At 34.9% G+C, this 23,133-nt stretch overlaps 3 protein-coding genes across 9 annotated transcripts in view; 1 reads left to right on the plus strand and 2 right to left on the minus strand.

Annotated features, from left to right (window-relative positions):
* Positions 1-4,534, plus strand: part of dennd2db (DENN/MADD domain containing 2Db) — a 17,134-nt gene extending 12,600 nt beyond the window's left edge. For both annotated transcript variants that reach the window (XM_079424585.1, XM_079424586.1), the window contains exons 9-13: positions 488-659; positions 755-805; positions 2,113-2,191; positions 2,271-2,504; positions 4,252-4,534. In XM_079424585.1, the coding sequence (XP_079280711.1) occupies positions 488-659; positions 755-805; positions 2,113-2,191; positions 2,271-2,504; positions 4,252-4,340 (625 nt within the window). In that variant the 3' untranslated portion in view covers positions 4,341-4,534. The remainder of the gene's footprint in view (positions 1-487; positions 660-754; positions 806-2,112; positions 2,192-2,270; positions 2,505-4,251) is intronic.
* Positions 4,535-4,713: 179 nt separating this feature from the next.
* Positions 4,714-12,955, minus strand: dram2b (DNA-damage regulated autophagy modulator 2b). Of its 6 annotated transcripts, none has more exons than XR_013784627.1 (9): positions 12,743-12,915; positions 9,776-9,911; positions 9,634-9,701; positions 8,838-8,980; positions 7,713-7,890; positions 6,554-6,636; positions 6,392-6,484; positions 5,077-5,404; positions 4,762-4,974 (listed from the first exon to the last, which is right to left on the minus strand). XR_013784627.1 is itself a non-coding variant. In XM_079424609.1 (8 exons), the coding sequence occupies exons 2-8, from the start codon at positions 9,904-9,906 to the stop codon at positions 5,300-5,302; spliced, it is 801 nt and encodes a 266-aa protein (XP_079280735.1). In that variant the 5' UTR covers positions 9,907-10,047; positions 12,743-12,934; the 3' UTR covers positions 4,714-5,299. The 6 variants fall into 6 exon arrangements, 2 of the variants coding, with proteins under 2 accessions (XP_079280735.1, XP_079280734.1); XR_013784628.1 differs by having other exon boundaries at positions 4,786-4,974; positions 5,045-5,404; positions 9,776-10,047; positions 12,743-12,934; XR_013784629.1 differs by having other exon boundaries at positions 4,813-4,974; positions 5,045-5,404.
* A 450-nt stretch (positions 12,956-13,405) lies between these two features.
* cept1b (choline/ethanolamine phosphotransferase 1b) lies at positions 13,406-22,896 on the minus strand. Its single transcript, XM_079426100.1, has 10 exons — positions 22,719-22,896; positions 22,125-22,221; positions 21,639-22,051; positions 21,419-21,566; positions 19,614-19,755; positions 18,037-18,121; positions 16,195-16,326; positions 15,942-16,100; positions 15,746-15,871; positions 13,406-15,613 (listed from the first exon to the last, which is right to left on the minus strand). Exons 3-10 carry the CDS (start codon positions 21,966-21,968, stop codon positions 15,494-15,496), a joined length of 1,242 nt encoding a protein of 413 aa, XP_079282226.1. The 5' UTR covers positions 21,969-22,051; positions 22,125-22,221; positions 22,719-22,896; the 3' UTR covers positions 13,406-15,493.
* Positions 22,897-23,133: the final 237 nt, after the last annotated feature.

Raw genomic sequence — 23,133 nt, forward strand, 5'->3', positions numbered from 1 at the left:
TTCTCAGCCCATGATCCTTTTAATATATAATGAAAACATTAGTTTATCAAGTTTTAAATAATTATTCAGTAGACAGTTTATACTTACTGATAATATTTAAAATAAAATATACATATTCGATACAATAGCATTTACAAAATAAAAAATATTTACTATGTAATATTTATTACATAAAGTTGAATATATATATATAGATATTTATTTATTTTATTGATAATTAAAAATATATACATTTTAATGGATTTTTTTATTATTTTATAACAATATTAATCATGTTAAATATTTTTTATATTTACAGTTCTTAAATATTATAAATATGAAAATATTCATAATAAAATAATGTACATAAAATATCTGATATTTTATATGAATATTTAATATAATTACATTTTTGTATGCACTTTATAATATTTAGTAATTATAATAATAAAGGAAATATTTATAACTGAAACATTTAATTTTATAAGCACTTTGTGTGTGTGTTCAGCACTCTGTCGCAGGTTCTTCACGCTGTAGCTGCTCTGCTGTATCCGTTCATGTGGCAGCACACGTTCATATCAATCGTTCCTACGGTTCTGATCGACGTGTGCGCCGCACCGACGCCGTACCTGCTGGGGGTCCAGAAGAGCCTGCTGGAGCAGCTGACGGACCACAGCGACGTCAGTCTCTCACACACACCCTCCAATCTGAAAATGAGTGTTATTAACAATGTGTTTACTGAACATGCTGATGATTCTGTGTTTGTGTCTCTCAGCTGATGATTGTTGATCTGTCGCCTGGAGCAGAAACTAAATTCATCACCAGAGTGAGTCTCTCACACACACACACACACACACACACACACACAGGTGCTTTGATTTCATTTACTCTCATTAAGTTTCACATGAGTCTCGTCACTGTTTGCTCGTTGCTTCATCCACACAGAAGTGCACTAATGACCCAGAACCGTTACTGATTACAAGAGGAGAGCTGTAGTAATATAATCTAGGATACTCATATTAGGTCATGTAATCTGATCACTTTAGTTTTAAATTGACCATTAAACATACCATATTAATATGAAGAGCAAAAAGAAAGAAAACAGTTCATTTTTTGATATCAACGCCATAAAGTGCATTAAACATGACCAGGATTTCCCAAACTGGTCTTAATGCAAGAACTACAGTGGGTTTGATTGAGTTGATAAAAAGATAATAATTCAATAAATCATAAAAATGTCAAATAAAACTAATTTAAACACTAAAAATAGAAGTGGCATGACACACAGTAGGATTTTAGAGAGGATCATTAAATGAAAAGTAATCATGAATAATTTACTACCATTGTGTGAATAATATGTAATCCATAAAGTTACTGTAATCTGATCACGAGCATTTTAAAATGTAATGTAATCTAATAATTTTTGTAATTTGATTACATAATCCAGATTACATGTAATCAATTACAATCCTAACGATAATGTGATTTCAGATGGGAGACGAGGAATATTAAGATTTAAAAACTTAACTATTGAATTTATATATATATATATAGTATTTAATAATTATGATTAAAAAGAACATATTTAAAGTGGAAAACATTTTTATATTTCACAACTGAATATTGGAAAGGAATTACTAGTTTTATTTTTAATAATTATTAGTTATATTTATACTTATAATAATCAATTGTTTAACTGTTAAATATAAAATATTCATATTAGAAATATTTAATACTGATATCAAATCTAATAAAATATGAAAAAATAATATAACATTTAATATATATTATGAATATTTAATCATGATTATATTTACCTAATAAATATTTTAGATATAATGAAATAGTAATGTTATGTAAAATATAATATTTGATAATTATTTTAAATTTTTATAGGATTTATTAGTTAGAATGATTAATATAAAGCTTGATATGTAATAATAAAATTAATGTATAATGTTTATCATATGTTTTAGACTATTTATACTTATTAATAAGATTTAAATAAATATAAAAAATATTAAGCATTTAAAAAATAAAAATAATGACTATAGAAATAACTCAAACTGAGTTACTACCCTAGCAACCACATAGCAACCTCCTAATCTCCCAGTAACGAGCATGTGGTTTCAGATAGGAGACGAGGAGTCGCTGCTGCCCGCTAAACTGAAGGAGGAGCTGCTGACCCGACTGTCCGCACGCAAACGCGCCCGTGAGTTCAGTCTGATTACCACGCTAACGACTTCCTGTAAGAGTGCCGCTCAACTTCCTGTTGTTGTGTGTCCTGGCAGCGACGGAGGAGCTCAACCGGCTGGTGTCGGAGGCCTTCCTGTGCGTCTTCATCCGGAGCGTGGGTCACTTCTCGCAGCACATCAGGAGGAGCGGGAACTCACTCCAGTTCCACAAGAAGAGCTTCCTGAAGGCCGTGGAGCACAAGTCACACCTCGACTTCGTCAAGCTCTTCATCCAGACGCAGATGTTTGATCTGTTCATTCAGGAAGAGGAAACGCAGCCCAACCCGAATGGTACAAACACACACTCATAAAAACACCTAAGAAGCTCAAACTAACGCTTCCAGTCAGAAGCAGAGCATGTTTTACTGTTTACAGAGCATGTAGAAAGCCAAACCTGTATCCTCAAAATAAGAGCTTCCTCAAACACATCTATGCTGACATTGATGTTGGAGCTTTTCTGTTACTTTATGGAACCCAAATTAAGACTCTTTTGACTGAAATCATGTGCTTTTAGGCTACATCATCTCAGCCAACAGGGAACGTTCTCTGAACTTTGGCAAATGTTCTGGCGAAGTTACGAAAATATGTGACCCTGGAGCACAAAACCAGTCATAAGGGTCAGTTTTGTGAAATTGAGATTTATACGTTATCTAAAAGTTGAATAAATAATCTTTCCATTGATGTATGGTTTGTTATGATAGGACAATATTTGTCTGAGATACAACTATTAGAAAATCTGGAATCTGAGGGAGCAAAAAAATCTAAATATTGAGAAAATCTCCTTTAAAGTTGTTCAAATGAAGTTCTTAGCAATGCATATTACTAATCAAAAATTAAGTTTTTATATATTTACAGTAGGAAATTTACTAAATATCTTCATGGAACATGATCTTAATATCCTAATGATTTTTGTCATAAAAGAGAAATGTATAATTTTGATCCATACAATGTATTGTTGTCTATTGCTACAGATATACCTGTGTTACTCATGACTGCTTCTGTGCTGCAGGGTCACATATGTTCTTCCAGTAATGTAAATTACCATTTTTAATAATGTTCTTTAAAAATGTTAAATGGGTCTTAACAATGTTCTCAAAACGTTAGCGAAAAATATTATCTGACTTGTTTCAGAACTAAAAAGTAATATAATAATATCGCAAGAAAAAATGGAATGTTCGTATAAACGTAACAAAAACCTGGACATTTTTCAACATTCCGAAATAAAGTTTCCTTACTGTAAAAGTTCTTAAAAACATATTTATGTTAGCTAAGATGTTCTTTAAATGTCACTTTATTTAAATACATGAGACTAATAGTGTTTTAATGGAAGAATGTTTTAGAACAGCCTTCTTAACGCTATATTTTCCCGCAATTATAAAGTTAATTACAGCTTTTTTTATCTTCTCTCATAATTCTGTTTTTATATATCGCAATTCTGACTTCTTTGGGGGGTAATTCTTAAAGTTTTCGAGATATCAAGAAATAAACTCGCAATTCTGAAAAGTCGCAATTGTGGGGAAAAAAAGCTAGAATTGTGAGATTAAAAGGCGTAATTACCTTATTAATTTATTTATTCAGCGGTGAAAAAAAAAAAAAGGAAAACAGAAAAAAAAAAATAGTCAGAATTGCAAATTTATATTTGGCAGTTGTAAGGAAAAAAAGTAATTGTGAGGACAAAAATGACATTTTTCGTTTTTTATGATCCTTATATATTTTTTCCGATGCATTTTTATGTTAAAAATAAAGCTGCCAAACAATTAATTGTGATTAAGCACATCCAAAATAAAAGTTTGTTTACATGTGTGTGTATACTGTGTATATTTATTATGCATATATAAATACAAACACATGCATGTATTTAAGAAAAATGTTATGTTTATATTTTAAATACATTTATAATGTAATGTGAATATTTTCCAAATATAGATTGTATGAGTGAGTATTTATATATACGTAAGCGCATGCACTGAAACCCATGTTTTGAGTGGATTTCTTCTGTATTATGTGTGTTTCTGATCATAATCTCGTTCTCCTGTAGCGTTCTTTCACAGGAAGGTGTCGGAGTATCACGAGAGGAAGAAGGAGGAGAAGATGAAGGCCGGATGGGTGCGAGGTGTGGTGGTTTAGGACGTCTTCACGTTCCTTCAGTGTTACGCTCCTTATTAACATACTTCAAGCATTCCGTCAGTATTCAATGCTGTTTATTTGTATGCTGTTTTAAATATGAAGTAAATTGATACATGTTTGTTTGAGAGTTCAGTGAGTGATTTGAAACACGTCCAGCTCATATTTGACCTCATTAAAGAATTAGACTTATACAGCTTTAGTGTAATTTTCCTGTTTGTGTACTCATCATTGTTTTCAGTGGTGATTCTCATTTAGTCTCATGTTTGTAGTATTGCAATCATTATATGTAGCATAACATGCAATCATATTTATAACATAAATTCATGAAAAAATTATTAATTATTTTATTTAAATCATTTAAAAATATTTGTATGGATTTTAATTAATAGTATTTTTTTATTAATTTGATTATTTTATAAATGGGGATTTTATTGTATTTTTTGTTACAATATGAGCCAGAAATGTTCTTTTTGCATAAAACTCACCCACTAATAAACAACTTTAATAACATAATAAGAGAAGTTAGGTGTGTTTACAATAGTATAAAACATGCGTATGTCTAAAACAAAAGAAGAGCATAAAACTTGTCCAACAAACCAAGAAGTGTAACATATGTTTCACCAAATAATCCAGGCTTATTTCAGTTAGTCTGACTTGTTTAGAACCAAATCAACTGTTAATAAATTAGACTAACTCAAATAAACCTGGCTTATTTGGTAAACTTGTTTTATGAAACAGGCCCCTGCTGTATTAGATTAAAATCACTGATGCAAACGCAATAGTTAGAGCATCGTATCAGAGGGTTGTGTGAATGTTGTACAAACGTTGTCTAAATGTTAGTATGAAGTTTCCAGAGCTCTAGGCGGTCAGTGGAGTGTTTCTGCCTGTGACCCTGAGTGTTGCTGCCCTCTGCTGGAGCTTCACAGTCTCTACGCCTCGTCTGGAGCGTCTTCTCCTCGTCAGATGCTGCCGGCGAGCAGCGGAGACGTCTCGGAGGGACGGGAGTGGTGTGAATCGTACAGGTGTTCGCTCTGGAGCTCCGCCTCCGCTCGCAGGTTGATCTTCTGCAGACAGAAACACACTCGAGTGTGAGAGACACGCAGAGCTGGGTAACTGAGGCAATCCAGGTATTACATTATCAGATTTACAATAAATGAAGCACTTGTAATTACATTCAAACTTTTCCCCGCCAGCGTTTTTGCTGATTTTCACTCAAATTTCATGATGGCCCCCAGAATATTTTGTTGTATGAATATCTGAACATGCAATACATCAAAATAAAAGATCAGACTCTCTACTTTCAAACTAAAACATCTGTTTTATTCTAGCTTCAAGCATTTTTTTGATGAAAAAAGTTTTTTTGAGCAAAAGCTGAGAAAATCTCATTTTTATCCAATACTCCATCTGGATGATATTCAGTAATATTATCAGAGCAAAGATGCAGTAGATGTCTTCCATCAGTATCTCAAAGCTTCACAGGCCTTTAACACTTTCTGGATCCACATCTCACTCTGAAACATTACACAGTTTTCATTTATATGCGCATTATTTTTCATATGCATGTGCTTAGATCGCTGGTTTCTGTGTCTTCCTGGTCTGTGTTTTTAATCGAGTGTTTCTAGACTCATTCAGGAGATGTGTGATAGCGCCCCCTAGCGTATAACAGCAAGAACACAGAAACCCGGGGCGGGGAAAGAGTTCAAATACTCCTAATTTAGATTAGTGTTGCTTTTTTATGGATTACATACATATTTAAACAAATGCAATGAATCATTCATAATTTATAGATTCTCCCAATTCCTCTTTTTCAGTGTAGGTTATTTAACCATGTATTTCTATGTCTTTTGAAGGCTTTTGTCTTTTCAAACACTTTAAAATGCACAATTTTTTTCTCATCTGATCCTCTTTCACCGAATACTTTTACTTGAAGTACTCCTGAGATTTTAAAATACATATTTGAATTATTAAGTATCACATTTACAGTCATTACAATCAGTAAGAAGCAATCTACCCAGCTCTGGAGACACACTCGACAGGTTTATACGCTTTACCTTGAAGTCTCGTATGTAGGTGAAGAAGAAGCTGATGAAGGACAGCGCGACAGACCACTCAGAGATGGTGCTGATGATGTGCGGCGTGAAACCCTGAAGAACAAACAGCGCACTCAGAGACTCGCTCAACACACAATCCTTGCAGTGAAACACCACTCTCACCGGTTCTCCAGGCGTCCAGTGCAGCTTCTGGTTGACCTCGGTTCCTGACAGAGTGCTGTACATGATGACCGACGACACGAACACTGAGCGAATCAAGGAGCAACCGCAGCGCTAAACAACGCTCAACGCTAAAGCCTGTTTAAACACTTAGTTCACCCAAACATATAAGACCTTCGGAACATAAATTAAGATATATTTGATGAAATCCGAGAGCTCTCTGTTCAAATACACAAAAATGCTGGAAAACCAAAGAATTTGTGGGAGCTGGGGGATTTTTCTGAAGAACAGCAGACAGTTTAACTGTTCAGAGCAAACAAGGGACTCATGAACAACTATCACTAAACAAATAAACACAGCTGTGGATCGTTCAGGGAACAACACAGTATTAAGAATCAAGGGGGTGTAAACTTTTGAACGGGGTCATTTTTATCAATTCGGCTATTATTTTCTCTTGTGGACTATATGTAAACATCTTTTATGTGAAATATCTTACTCAGGTCAGTACTAAATAAACAATAACATGCATTTAGTTTGATCTCTTATTTTGGTAAAATAATGAACATTTTGCCGATTCTGCACGGTGTATGTAAAGTTTTGACTTCAACTGTATGTGTGCGTGTTCTGTGTATATTTATTTTGTCTATATAAATACACACACGCATGCAGTATATATTTTGAAAATAGTTGCATGTATATATTTATATCATTTTTATTATATATAAATATTTAATATACAAACTTAACATTTTTGTTAAATATATACATGTATGTGTGTGTATTTATATATATATACACAGTGCACACACACATTATGTAAACAAAAACTTTTATTTTGGATGCGATTAATCGCGATTAATCGTTTGACAGCATTAGTTATTATTGTTTTCTTTGCGCACAACAAGTATTTACGTAGCTTCGTAAAATTACGGTTCGACCACTGATGTCACATGGCCTATTTTAACGAAGTCCATGCTACGTTTCTGTGCCTTGATCGTGGTAATATCATTGCTCTCTATGGAGGATCAGAGAGCTCTCGGATTTCATCAGAAATATCTTAATTTGTGTTCTGAAGATGAACGAAGGTCTCACGGGTTTGGAACGACATGAGGGAGAGTAATTAATGGCAGAGTTTTGGGTGAACTATGCCTTTAAAGGATACTGGAGATGATGCTGGCGAAGGTCCAGATGCAGACACTCAGCCGCGTCCAGAACATGGTTTTGCTGTGGATGTGCGGCTGCATGAGGTGCGACAGCAGCGTCTGGACCAGGATGTATAGAGCGCCCACGCCGAACGTCAGGATGGCGCCCACCAGATGCATCGCAAACAGAGTGGTTTTCTGGGAAAGACACGGCACACACTTAATGCTGTGAGTGAAGATTTGGTGCAATAAACATTTTAATTGAAATGAATGGCTGTAAATCAGCCTGTTTAGACTGACATATGCAACTTTTTTGTACACCGGTGAAGCGACAAATCAAATGCAAATATCAGACTGATTTTTTTATGCAAATCCAGTGCAAAAAAAAACATTCACATGCCAACAATGCAAATTTTGTTTGTGCATCGGTCTGAACGGACAAATCGAATGCAAGAATAACTAAAATAAATTCATGGCAACATTTGATGCAAAAATGTTGTGCGATAAACAGTTTGAACGAACGACCAATGTGACAATGCAACGTTTTTTTTTCCGCATTGGTCCGAACAGACAAACTGAATGCGAAAATCATACCACATCATCTTTATACACAAACATGCAAACATTTGTGTGACTCTTAATTGCAATAATCATTTTAATTCAAATGAACAGCTGCTCAGACCAATGCAAACATTCCCATGCTGACAATGCAACAGATATGTTTGATCTCTCTTTTTTTATCATGCTGCAAAGAAAACAGGCTGACTTAATAAAATTGGCACTTTTTTGGTCATGTGCTCTTTTATTTGGTGTAGTTCGATAAAGAACATAGCAAATAAAAAAATATGGTCAGTTATTTGAAAACATGTCAATAATGTTTGCGCAGTTTTTACCCAAACATGATAAAATCGGACCAAATTTTCATGCCGAACATTTAACAGGCGAACATTTGGTGCAACGATTCGATACAATTTTTTTAAATTTGAATTAACATTTGTTAATGCATCCGTTTCGAACAAAACACAAACATTTGCATGCATCAATGCGACAGATTTGCATATGGACAAATTGAATGCAAAATTCAGACTAACAAACGTTTCAGTGTGAACAGGTTTTTACGCTCAGAAGCGTAGCAGTGTACGTACCTGGAAGTTTGCGACGACGCACATGCCGAGCGAGCTCCCGCAGCCCAGAACGAACCCAATCTGATTGAGGCGGTTCAGACGAGTGTCGTTCATGCCCACGAGGGCATGAAGCTGCTTATAGCGCACGTACATAGTAGCGACACCTGCAGGAGACATGCAACATTACATCACTGAAACTGGGTTAAAGGTCACACCCTACCACATCATAACTGTGTCTTGATGCAACACACCCCCTTCCCGTACTCTTCGCATGTTAGCATTAGCATACAGTCAAACCAAAAATGATTCAGACACCAGCTATAATTTATTTATTTTATTTTACCAGTGGGTGCAGGACGCCACAGTTCATTTACGTAAGCGAGGATAGCAAAATAACGTAAACTGTGACGACATATACCAGTTAAATTGGGAAATTATTCAGACACTTAGAGCTGATCATGTTTTGTCTTTAATTGCTAAAGTGAGCTTTTTCACACCACAGACTGAACACAATGAAGCATTGCTTGGTGATTGGTTGAGCTAAATTAGTCTTATCTAATTGTGTTCTTAAATTTAACATCTGACAGCTATTCAATTCAATACATACCTTTCTATCAGTTGCCTGACATTATCAAGATCAATGAGTTCTTGCCATATTTTCTAAACTACAGCGAATAAATAATGTGAAAAATGTCTGAATAAATTTGGCTTTGACTGTATAGCTAGATGTATTACTTTAATGGTTTCGATTCATAATCATATTTTTGTGTCAGTGTAGTGTTAGGGGTCATAATTAGGGTCAGAGGTCATTCAGTACCTAAAAACGCAGACACATTGAGCATGAGTCCAAACACGCATCTCTCCGGCGCGACCGTCCCCGTGTCACTGTAAGTACAAAACAAAGGTCATTCAGAGGTCAGAGGTCACGCCGTCACGTGATGACACCGGTCTGTGCTCACCTGATGTAGGGCACCAGCGGGTCCACGTGTCTCAAGATGACGGCCGTGATATAAGCGAAGATGAAGGTGGCAGCGGTCCAGATGACCAGCGCCACGGGTAAGACGCACAAACCCTCCTGAAACCACCACATGACGCCTAAAACACGCCAAATATGATCAGTCAGCCGCGCTTCCTCTTCTCACCGCAGCAGAGCATCATGGGTGAGTTCTGCTTTTCACTTCTGCTGTTAGCAGCTTCACAAAGTGTTAATAAAACCATGCATACACTGAAACTAGAGGAACCCAGCTAATAGGGATCATTCTGGTATGTTCTCTCAATGCTATGAACACATTCTTCTAGTAACATTATCTGGGACCTGTTCCATAAAACAAGTTTACCACATAAACCAGGCTTATTTCAGTTAGTCTGACTTAAATCAACTGGCAATAAATCAGATTAACTCAAATAAGCCTGGCTGATGTGGTAAACTTGTTTTATGGAACAGTTGCGTAAGCTTAAGAGCTAGTTTGACCAACTGGCAGTTGCCAAGGGGAAATCAGTCTGTCTTTTGCAATACAAATAAGCCCAATTTTCATAACTGAATTAAAAAAGTTATGACCAGTCTTGAAGAAAAAAACTATAGATGACTAACTTTTTAAGACTAAACAGTTTATGCAACTGGCTCCTGTTTAAAAATGTTCTCAAAACATTAACACAAAACATTATTTATATTTTTTTCATACATTACTTTCCTGAACATTTTAGATCACTTATTAAATGTTAATATACTTGTTTCAGAACATTCGGAAGTAACGTTCCCATAATGTTTGAAAATTACTAAAGAGAATGTTCCTTTAACGTTTGAATAACCGATAAAATACCACAATAATAATAATTTGTTTTACCACAAATGAACCATGGTTTTACCACAAATTAACCATGATTTTACTACAAATTAACCATGGTTTTACTACAAATTAACCATGATTTTACCACAAATGAACCATGGTTTTACCACAAATGAACCATGGTTTTACCACAAATGAACCATGGTTTTACTACAAATTAACCATGATTTTACCACAAATTAACCATGATTTTACTACAAATTAACCATGGTTTTACCACAAATTAACCATGATTTTGCCACAAATGAACCATGGTTTTACCACAAATTAACCATGATTTTGCCACAAATTAACCATGGTTTTACCACAAATTAACCATGATTTTACTACAAATTAACCATGGTTTTACTACAAATTAACCATGGTTTTACCACAAATGAACCATGGTTTTACCACAAATTAACCATGGTTTTACTACAAATTAACCATGATTTTACCACAAATTATCCATGATTTTACTACAAATTAACCATGGTTTTACCACAAATTAACCATGGTTTTACCACAAATTAACCATGGTTTTACTACAAATTAACCATGATTTTACTACAAATTAACCATGGTTTTACCACAAATTAACCATGGTTTTACCACAAATTAACCATGATTTTGCCACAAATGAACCATGGTTTTACCACAAATTAACCATGATTTTGCCACAAATGAACCATGGTTTTACCACAAATTAACCATGGTTTTACTACAAATTAACCATGATTTTACCACAAATTAACCATGATTTTACTACAAATTAACCATGGTTTTACCACAAATTAACCATGGTTTTACCACAAATTAACCATGGTTTTACCACAAATTAACCATGATTTTGCCACAAATGAACCATGGTTTTACCACAAATTAACCATGATTTTGCCACAAATGAACCATGGTTTTACCACAAATGAACCATGGCTTTACCACAAATTAACCATGATTTTGCCACAAATTAACCATGGTTTTACCACAAATTAACCATGGTTTTACTACAAATTAACCATGATTTTGCCACAAATTAACCATGGTTTTACCACAAATGAACCATGGTTTTACCACAAATTAACCATGGTAACCACAAATTAACCATGGTTTTACTACAAATTAACCATGGTTTTACTACAAATTAACCATGGTTTTACTACAAATTAACCATGATTTTACCACAAATTAACCATGATTTTACCACAAATTAACCATGGCTTTACCACAAATTAACCATGGTTTTACTACAAATGAACCATGGTTTTACTACAAATGAACCATGATTTTACCACAAATTAACCATGATTTTACCACAAATTAACCATGGCTTTACCACAAATTAACCATGGTTTTACTACAAATTAACCATGGTTTTACTACAAATTAACCATGGTTTTACTACAAATTAACCATGGTTTTACTACAAATTAACCATGATTTTACCACAAATTAACCATGATTTTACCACAAATTAACCATGGCTTTACCACAAATTAACCATGGTTTTACTACAAATGAACCATGGTTTTACCACAAATGAACCATGATTTTACCACAAATTAACCATGGCTTTACTACAAATTAACCATGGCTTTACTACAAATTAACCATGATTTTACCACAAATTAACCATGGCTTTACTACAAATTAACCATGGCTTTACTACAAATTAACCATGACTTTACTACAAATTAACCATATTTTGCTACACTAACCATAGTTTAATCATAGTATTTATTATACAAATGGTGATAAATACGCCAAAAACCATGGTTACTACACTTTTACTACAGTAAAACCACGGCTAATTACCGTAAGGCATGGTAATCAGTGAGTACCATGGTATTTGCATTGTAAGGATATTTTATAATGCTTCGTGCTTAAATTGTTCAAGTATTTTGAGAGATTTTAAGAATAAATAAAAGTGGAACTCAATCTAATGAAGCAACACATATTTCTTTAGTTTCACTTTCTATTCCAAACAGATGATTATTTTAAAGCGCGAGTTATGTTGTATTATTGCTTCTGTCAGATCTGTATGTAATGATAAAGTCAGATTTAAAAATAATATTAAGATCATATCAAGAGGAAAGTTACCTGTCAATCAAACAGACGATCGTCCCTCAGTCTAAACAGGCATTTTAAATCTCCACAGGATGACTCTTTCATTCTGTAATGTTTGTATATGCTTTTATTAGTTTAATGCTCAGATTTAGTGCTGTTTATCTTCCGTGTCTCGCTGCTCATTTCCGACTAAACTCACGAGACCCGCGGGAAACGCCCGGATGTGGAGTTGCTCGGCGGGACGCCAGCGCGGGAAAAATCCCCCTCAACGCGATTATACGGTAATACCCGCACAGACACATTCAGATTTATTTAAATGTTATTGAATATGGGAACTTTATATAACTTAATTTGTGATTTAATGTACATAAACCTGGCTCTAAATCTGTCTTTTCTTTATTTAAAGTTGATATACGAGTACATGGAAACTTTCATACATTGAAGTAAATGTTCAGTTTATCACTATTATAATAAATGTTTGAGAAATGATTGCTGTATTAGTGTGATAGTCAATGTAAAAAGAGCAAAAAACAGGGTAAAGCGTACAAATATACAATAGTAAAGATCCTATTACTTTCAGCTGTGTTTTTGTAAGTTTGTAGCCTATTTGTTCAATATATTTACATGTTCAATAAGCTTTGGGTAAGTAAATTTTAGCTGAAGTACAAAACAAACAAACAAAAAAAACCACCAGTTATCATAAATATAACAATCTTTATTTTACAGGTGCTTTTATTCAAAAATCAGAGCAATGTTACAATCAAACCAACAGTTTGTTATGAGTCAGAAACAGGCAGTTTTTACATCACTGAAAATATCGACTAAATGCGTTTGTCATGACAGAAAAAACAAACAAACAAAGATATCATCGGACGTTTCTGCCAGATTTAATGAGCGCTTAAATCTGCTGTCTCTCGTTAAAGTGGAAAAACTCCTAGAAAGGATTTGGCAACAAGCGACGTCTAACGAAACGAATCAAAGCTTATGATTAAGTGTGAACAGACAAACGTTCATACTGCAAACGACTTCAACTTTTTTTTTCTAGGTGGCAGCATTGAGCTGTTTCTACAAACTACCATTTATTACAGCTTTATTTATTCGTTTATTTTTATATTATATGAATCGCCTGAGAGGGATGTTTAGAAATAAAGAATTCGGGAAAACAAGCAAAACGGCATGCAAATGTCAAAACTTTATATTTAAGGCAACGGTTCATGTGTGTGAAATACTTAACACTTGTCAACGGTGATTAACAGATCGATTCACTAGAGAAACTTTGGGAATAAACGTCATCAGTAACGAACTTTAGTGAGCATTAGAAGAAAATTATATTTACAACTTCAGCTCAAAATCTGGCGCACATTATTCAGGAAGTTGGCGACGCCACAGGAAAGACAAAGACGACACCTTTAACTACGTTAAAATGTCTTCGAACTTTCTGAAACCGATTCTTGGCATTTTGGATTTTAACGTCTGAAGATTTCAGACATAATGAAGCAAAGCAAAACAGGGTGAATCTCAACACATTTGTCATATTTCGGCCCTAAATCAAAAGAAATAAGAAATTATATTTAGAAGTGCATTTTAGGACTACTATTATTTCTTAATCACAAAAAAACTGTAAATATTAAGCACATAATGGCAGTATTTTTGTATTAAATTATATTTATACTGATTGTAATGCTACAAAAAATACTGTATTTAAATTGTCGTTAAAATAATGTGCTTGAAAATAGATTTTATTGTCCTTCAAGATATATTTCCTTATGTTTTTCTTTAAATTTTAGTGCGAAACATGACATTGTGAGATTGACCCATCAGGCACAGCGTGAGACACGACAATCTAAACGAAAGAAAACTCAACACAAATCAGCTAAAGACTGTGATTTCATTCGGGAACGAACCAATAAATTAAGTGCTTTCCATCTAAAACCAAACAAAACCGTAAACGAGCTGACGATGAAACGGAGTGATGAGCGCCTGATTATTTCACAAAACACAAAATACAGATGCACGTAAACAAGTAATAGGAAATCATTATTAGCAGCCACAAAATCATCATTGATCTGACTCCTTTAATCCAATTTTTAACACGTGAGAACGAGTCGTTAAAACTATAATACAGACCCCGATGGCCCCAATGCATCATGGGTAATCCAGAGCGAGAAACATTAAAATAATGACCTAAAGAAACGTGACCTTTCGGAAGTTCGCTCACTCGTTAGTTTGTTCATTTATTCATTCGATGGAAAAGAAGAAACTGCGTTAAAGGAATCGTTCAACCAAAGATCTTTCTTCATCAGGTTTGTATAAATGTGTCTCTGCATCAGTGTCTCAGCAATGGATGCTCTGCAGTGAATGGGTGCCGTCAGAATGAGAGTCTGATAAAAACATCACAATAATCCACACCACTCCAGTCCATCAGTTAACATCTGGAGAAGACCAAAGATCTGTGCAGATTTCTCTCCTGACTCAGACTTTTTATGGCGTTATTATGGATTTTGTACTCGTATTTTAGTATGATACCTTAATGATGGATTTAATTGGATTATAAGATTACTTGTGGATTTCTGTGATGTTTTTATCAGCTGTTTGGACTCTTATTCTGACGGCACCCATTCACTGCAAAACATTTCTCCAAATCTGATGAACAATTTGAGCACATTTTCATATCTTCTTTAATTCTTCCTTCAGTCGAAGCGCAGAATGGTGTAAATCAGGATGCATTGGCTCTGGTTTAGTATGAGGCTGAAAGTGCAGGAAGATGAAACCGTTTGTCAGTGGTCACTCGACGGCCGCCGCTATGCTCTGTGGCTTGATCTTGAAGACGCAGATGTGCAGGTGAGACGCGATCTCGTTGCAGACGCTCACGCAGTAGCGCACCAGATCGAGCAGAGACAGAATCTGATCACAACAAAAAGCAAAGACAGACTGGTAAAAACAAGCAGCAAATGGTGGAATCTGGTCAAAACAAACAGCACAGTTATGAGCTGTAATACGTGACTTTAGCGTGACTCTGAGGTGACGTGATCTCACCAGAGAAATCCATAACACCAGATACTCGTCGATGAAGCTGTTGAAATACTGATCGAGAAACAGCAGGCCGGGACCCAGAAACGCTGCGTCGTGAAGATGCATCTCGCTCTTCGTCATGTGAGCCACCTGACGAGACAAACAGCGGCTCAGATACGCGTCAGAAACGAAGGCCGTGCCGGCTAGAGTCTTTACTCACCACTAGTTTATTGGTGATTTTGGCCGAAACGAAGCCGAAGGCCAGAATATACAGACAGGGGTGTTTCTGGAACAGCTGGACGGCTGATTTCTTATAAATCATCATAGCGAGGACGATAACAGAGCCGATGTGCAGCACAGGCGATAACACGCTCGTACCCTGAAACACACACAGGTGTATATCGTTGAGAGAGAGACACAATATATATATATAATAACGTTTGTCTATTATATACTGGAGGTGGCGTACGTACCGCTATAGTGGATCCGTTTTTGCCCACGCCGCCTGTAAATATGACTCTGAAGTAACTGGTACACGAGAAAACCACCGCAATAAATGTGCAAAGTGCTGGAATTATTTTCACTTGGATGTTTATTACGGGAATCTGTCGAATGTGAGAGAGAGAGAAACAGTTTCATTCAAACACATACATATGTAATAACATACATTTTTAGGACTATTACCATTGATATAATAAATTTTTTAAATTGTTATATTTTTAATACATTTTAACAATATTTAAAATATATTTATTGTTTTAATCTATCATTTACATTATGTATTATTAATATATTATACTATAATAATAATGTATACACACACATATATAATTTAGAAAATTCAGCTTTGATCACAGGAATAAATTACATTTTAAAATATATTTAACTAGAAAGCTGTTATTTTAAATAGTAAAAATATTTCACAATATAAAATAAATGTAGGCTTGGTCAGTAGAAGAGATTTCTTTAAAAAAATATTCAAAATCTTATTATATTGCTTTACAATATTAAATAAGTATATACAGAATTTATGTACATATTATATGTATATATGTATATTTTCATATAGAATTTATGCATTAATAACAAACATTAATATACTTTTTAATGTGAAATTTACATGAAGCAATGTCTTAATAATAATAATATTGATCATTTTACTGTTAAATTTATATATATAGAACTTATTTATAGCTAAATAACTTTATATACAAGTAATATAAATTAAATATATATATATATATATATATATATATATATAATTTGTGTACATACATTATATTTAATTTAAATTATTATACTTATTTAATAATACAATAAAATATTGAATTTTTTTAATTAGATCTATTGTTTAAATGACAAATTACACATTATTCAAATTAAACTACAAAGCATTACATTATGATAAAATATTTTTAAAAATGCAAACATATATTTTATAATATGTATATAAATTATACAGTATTATGTAAACAAAATTATTTTATAAATGTACCTATTTATATTGTAACCAATTATTTTTAAATACACATTGTTTACAAGGCAAATGCATGAAAATATTGTTAAAATCTTCTAATTAGGGATGCACCATATTGGATTTTTGCCGATATCCGATATCCCGATATTTTCCAACTCATTTTGTCCGATAGCCGATATATTTCCTTTTGTTTGGAAACAACACCAAGTCTCTCCTGTGCAGAAATATAAGCAAGTTATTTTTACTTTTGGCTAGTTTTTAACAAGAACTTATTTGTTAGAATGAAATAAACAATAATGAAGTTCTTTTATAATGACAGCTGAAGCTTTGAAAATGACTATAAATAAACTATATATCAATTGTTGCATTTTTTTTCAGAACGATGCAGTAGTTTTATTTTAAGATTTAACATTTGTAGATGGTCTAAAGCAAAAGAGTGGTAAAAATTCAGAAAATCTAACTTCAAAATTCAGAAACAGTCTAAATGTTATTTGTGTATTTTGCTTTCATTTTATTAGAAGTAGGCCAACAGCGCCCCCTACGGAATTAACACATTGCTGACGTGCTCTAATCACTAGCAGACCCTGAGCACATGTGAGTTAACGTATTCCTCCTATCGGCAAGACATATCGGCATAATGTTTCATATCGGGCCGATGCCGATATTTACATTTAAAGCCATTATCGGCCGATTCTGATATCAATCCGTTAATATTGTGCATCCCTATTTCTGATATTTGTTAACAGCTAATAACAGGCATGTGGTGAAGTGAAGCACTGATTGTTTGAGACTGAAGCGGTTATAATAATCAAAGATGTGTGAGAAAGAGCTGGATTACCGGAGACTGCCAGAAAGCCGATCCGCCCACAGCAGCCAGCAGATACAGCAGAATTATGAAGATCTGCACTTCTGTCACGTCAATACTGATCAGAGCGGAGGAGAGACAGACGCGCGTTAGGCACGACACACACACACATATTCACACACACTCTCTCTCACACACACGTTTTTGTGAATTGTGGGGACTCTCCATAGGCGTAATGGTTTTTATACTGTACAAACTGTATTTTCTATCACCCTACCCCTTACAAGAAAATATCTGCATTTTTACTTTCTCAAAAAAAATCACTCTGTATGATTTATAAGCCTTTTGAAAAGTGGGGACATGGGGAAATGTCCTCATAAATCACCTTCTCCTTGTAATACCTGTGTCATTATACACATTTATGTCCTCATTTGTCACAAAAATGTGCACACGCATGCTCACACACCCACACAGCTGATCTGAGTCTCATTCTGGATTGGAATCAATCAGGTTAATTAGTGTTTCAGGCAGCCGATTGGTGCATTGCTGGCGTTAGCAGCCAGAGAGCCGTCTGATTGGCCGTTCGGTGCTGGATTTACCGTTACGCTCCAAACCGCCGGCCCGACGGCGGCCGTGAACGTCTGCAAGAACACGAGACAGATCTGCAGCTCTGTGACGTCAAATCTGCCCGAGGCACAGCGACAGAACATTACACCTGCTCAGACACAGGTGTGCTCGCATTCACAAACATCGCTGTCTATCATGAACCTGCTGCGAAATCTGCACTGGGTAGGGATGGACGATGTGGGCTTAAAAATATATCACGGTAATTTCTGGCATTTATTGCGATAACGATATCAATGCTGATAATTCAAGGAATCTAATGCATCAACAACACAAAAACTAAAAAAGAATCCTGTTTAGAAAAGTACTATCTTTCCTATTTTTACCCATAATAGGGTGTTGTGAGCATTACTGAGTACACACATAATGTAACAACTGTTTAACTCCTTCTGGAATTCAGAGGGCGCTGTTGCGCAGAAACACATGCATCGCAGAAGTAATAGCACTGACGACGCACCAGGAAATCCCTAATATGGACAAAGTATCCAGTTATCACTAAATAAAACGCAGATGGAGAAATGCTAACTGATGAAACTAAGACAATAAACGGTTTATCTGTGTTCTTCAAGCAATCTTTGGCAGTTTTATAAGAATAAAGTATATTTATAATGTTTTATCACTTATATATATAATCTTTATCACTGTATATAATAATATAAAATAGTATGATTTCTGCCTATATCATATGAAACTACGTCTGGTTACAGAAGGAAGTTAATTCAAACACTCGACTGATGTTATGAAGTTAATTTGGAGAAAAGCATGTCAAAAAATGGTATCTTTGTTGAACAACAGGTTTGTAAACAGACTCATACACATGCAAATCTGTCAACTGTACTGCATTTATTCATCACATCGACTGATTTTTTTGTGCACTGTACAGCCCTGAACAAACCAGCTCCAGATCGTAGAAGGAGCTCCTCGTTTAGTGATAAACTCCACCTTCCAGCACTGAATGGAATTGAGTAGAAGTGTGTGATACTCACATGCCGAAGCGTAGCGTGCCGGAGACGTAGGTCTGCCAGTGAGCGCAGTAAAACATGAACATGCCGGAGAAACAGCAGAAGAACATCCAGTCGGGGTGAGAGCCCAGCTGCACCGCCAGACTCGTGCCCAACACCACAAACACTGCAGCGCGCGCACACACACACACGCGCGCACACACACACACACACACACACACACACACACAGCTGTTCACTACGCTGATCTGAGCATCACAAACAAGTCTGCTTCAATACCAGTCTACTGATATATGCATTATTATCATCACCAATACATATATTAGTTTAAAAGATTTCATTATTTGTATCATGTATTATAAATACAAATGTATTTTATATCGTAATTTATGTACATTATATAGAACTTATACATTATCATTTATTATACATTATTAATAAATTATACACAAACTTTTATTATATAATTTATATATTATACATACACATATAGACTTTAAGTGCATGGCATGATAATTTACAATGTGATTTATTATTAACATTATTTTAAAATATTAAATATATAGAGAATTTATGGACATGTATTATAATTTATATGCAATTTCATGTATTATACATACAAATGTGCATTTAAAATGTACATATAGTTTCTAATTTACATTTTTGCAATTATTAACATTTAAATGAAAAATTACTATACATTTATCACTTTAAATTTATTCATTTTAAATTATGAAAATATAACAATTATATTAGTAAGTATTAGTACATAAATGGGAAATAAAATATAATTATAATTTATGTATATTATGTAGAATTTTTACATTAATAATAAATTATATATAGACTTTATATAGTTGTTAAATGTATAAATTATATTATGTAATGTACTATTAATTATTTGATAAATGTTAAATAAACTATATAATATAATATTAACCTAACCCTAATTTATGTGTTTTATATTATAATTTATGTACACTCTATAGAATTTATACATTATTATTTATGCATTGTTAATAAATTATACACAAACTTTTAATATATAATTTATATATTACACATATCATACATTTAGACTTTATTTTAATAAATCACAATGTAAATTATCATGTCATGCATGCACTATGCATGACATGATAATTTACATTGTGATTTATTATTATATAATTATATAATTGAATATTATATCATGTGAACACATTATTTTATAATATTAAATATACAGAGAATTTATGGATATGTATTACAATTTATAGGTAATATTATTAATATACATTATATTGAATATATGCAATTAAACAATAATAATAATAAATTATACATTTATATACTTTTATTGCATCAATAACATTATATAATGTATCACTAATATATTCTTTAATAATATTAAATATATAATTTATTTACATGCATCATAATTTACATCAAGTAATATTCAATAACATAATTTGCATACATTTTTAGAAATACATTATAATTTGCTAAATGCTATTTTATTATAGAAATGTAAATATATATTTTATATGTATATGTAGCATTGCATATGTTTATTGGACATTATATACATATAAATTATAAATAACATAATGTACATTACATTTATATTATTATTTTTGATATACCACAATATTTAAAAGGCAAAGATATGAAAATAATATAAGATTTTGTATACGCAAAAAATTTAATAAAAGATGTAAAGAAATAATAAAAGATATTAATGGCAACACGACAACTTAAAAATGCGCAAAAACATCTCGACGTGGAAAATAACAGTTAAAACATACTGCGCAACAGCGCATCCCGTGCAAGCGGTGTGTGATGCTCACCTGTGGAGAGCGAATCGCAGCCGTGGTCGAACAGCTCCCCCAGTGGTGAACTGCTGTTAGTGCGTCGCGCCTGTTTCCCATCGATGGCGTCCAGCGACTGATAGACGAACAGACCCACCGCGCACAGGAGATACGCCCAGAGAGGAGCCTAAACACGTGAATAAATGAGATTGTTGTACGAATTTACCGGGTTTTTTACGACAGTACGATTGTGCGGTACCTGTTCGGTGGCGGTCGGGCAGTAATACACTAGCACCAGCGTGGTGAAGATGTTCGTCGCCAAACCAACGATGGTGATGAGGTTGGGCGCGAGCCAGGGCGGCATCCTATGCACCAGCCACTCCCAGTAGCGCTGCATGACGGGTTCGAGCAGCGAGCGTCCCGAGCTGCTGTAGCGATGCTCCTCCAGACGCTTCAGCTGGTGCCGTGACAGAACCGGCGCCGGCAGCTTGAACAAACGTCGCAATGCGCCGGGTGCGAACCAGCACGACGAATCCATGCCCCGCGCCCGCTCGCGGACCACAACCCCGCCCCCCCGCCGCCCAATCATCACTCTCAGCCAATCACAGCCCGAGTCTGAGCCTGACTCCGCCCACTGCGCGCCTGCAGAGCCACAGCAGGATGGCTGGACACCTGCAAACAGATCAAAGTTCATTTATAACTGAAAAAATTAGTGAGCAATGTCACAAAATACTAATCAGTTTACCTGTTCACCAATCACGAGTTCGAAGACGCCTACAGGCCACGCCCCCAAACAAAAGCCCCTCGAGCTTACGTCACGACGGCCGATCGCGCCGCACTTCCTGTAAAAACAATATTAAATTATCATCAAACATTCAGGACAATATTCTAAACACTTAAATTACATTAAATTAACATTTCGGAAAACGCCACATCAAATAAAAATCAGAGTAATACCACAGACAATTCAATAACAAACATCAGTCATTTACAGTGATTATAACATAAATACCGTGGTATTCTTCAAAGTGTCTTATAAATACCGTGGTATTCCTCGAAGTGTCTTATAAATACCGTGGTATTCCTCGAAGTGTCTTATAAATACCGCGGTGTTTGTTTATTTGAATCAGTCAGTATTATGATATTTCGATCTGATTAATCTTAAGAAGAGATGTCATGCTACTGAAAGCTGGATAATAACGCTGTATCCCGCAGGTGTCTGTCACCGGTGGTCTGTCAGGGGTCTCAGGGCCGGTGTGAACGGCTGAGGGTTCGAATCCCGATCCGCTTCGCTGTTTGTTTGATCGTTTAACCTTCCAGCCGCGTAACGTTCACTCACCCGCCAGCTGCAGACAGACTCCAGATCAGGAGAAGATGCGCGATCTGTCCGCTCGGTCCGGTGGAATCCTGACGTTTCGGCTCCGGTGTCGGTTCCGCCGGTCCCGGTCCGGTTAGCGCGAACTGCTAGCGCGACGCCGCCGGTCACTTCCGGCGTAGCTCAACGCGGACGCGTCAAGAGTGTCGTAAATGCGAGGAACTGCGCACTCAGGCGCAGAAGTGACTCGAGAGCGTCGTAGATGCGCAGAACCAGCGCTGAAATATCATCGCGCAAATAAATAAATACATATATTTTTAAAAACGAATAAACTACTTTTTGCAAGACAAAAGGATATGGATTCTACGCAGTTTTGCATTTCGATTATGACAAGTTTTAAACCATATCTGCTGTGGAAACTTACAAATGCGTTGAAATA

The sequence above is a fragment of the Barbus barbus genome, assembly GCF_936440315.1.
Source record: "Barbus barbus genome assembly, chromosome: 9".
Classification (NCBI taxonomy): Eukaryota; Metazoa; Chordata; class Actinopteri; order Cypriniformes; family Cyprinidae; genus Barbus; species Barbus barbus.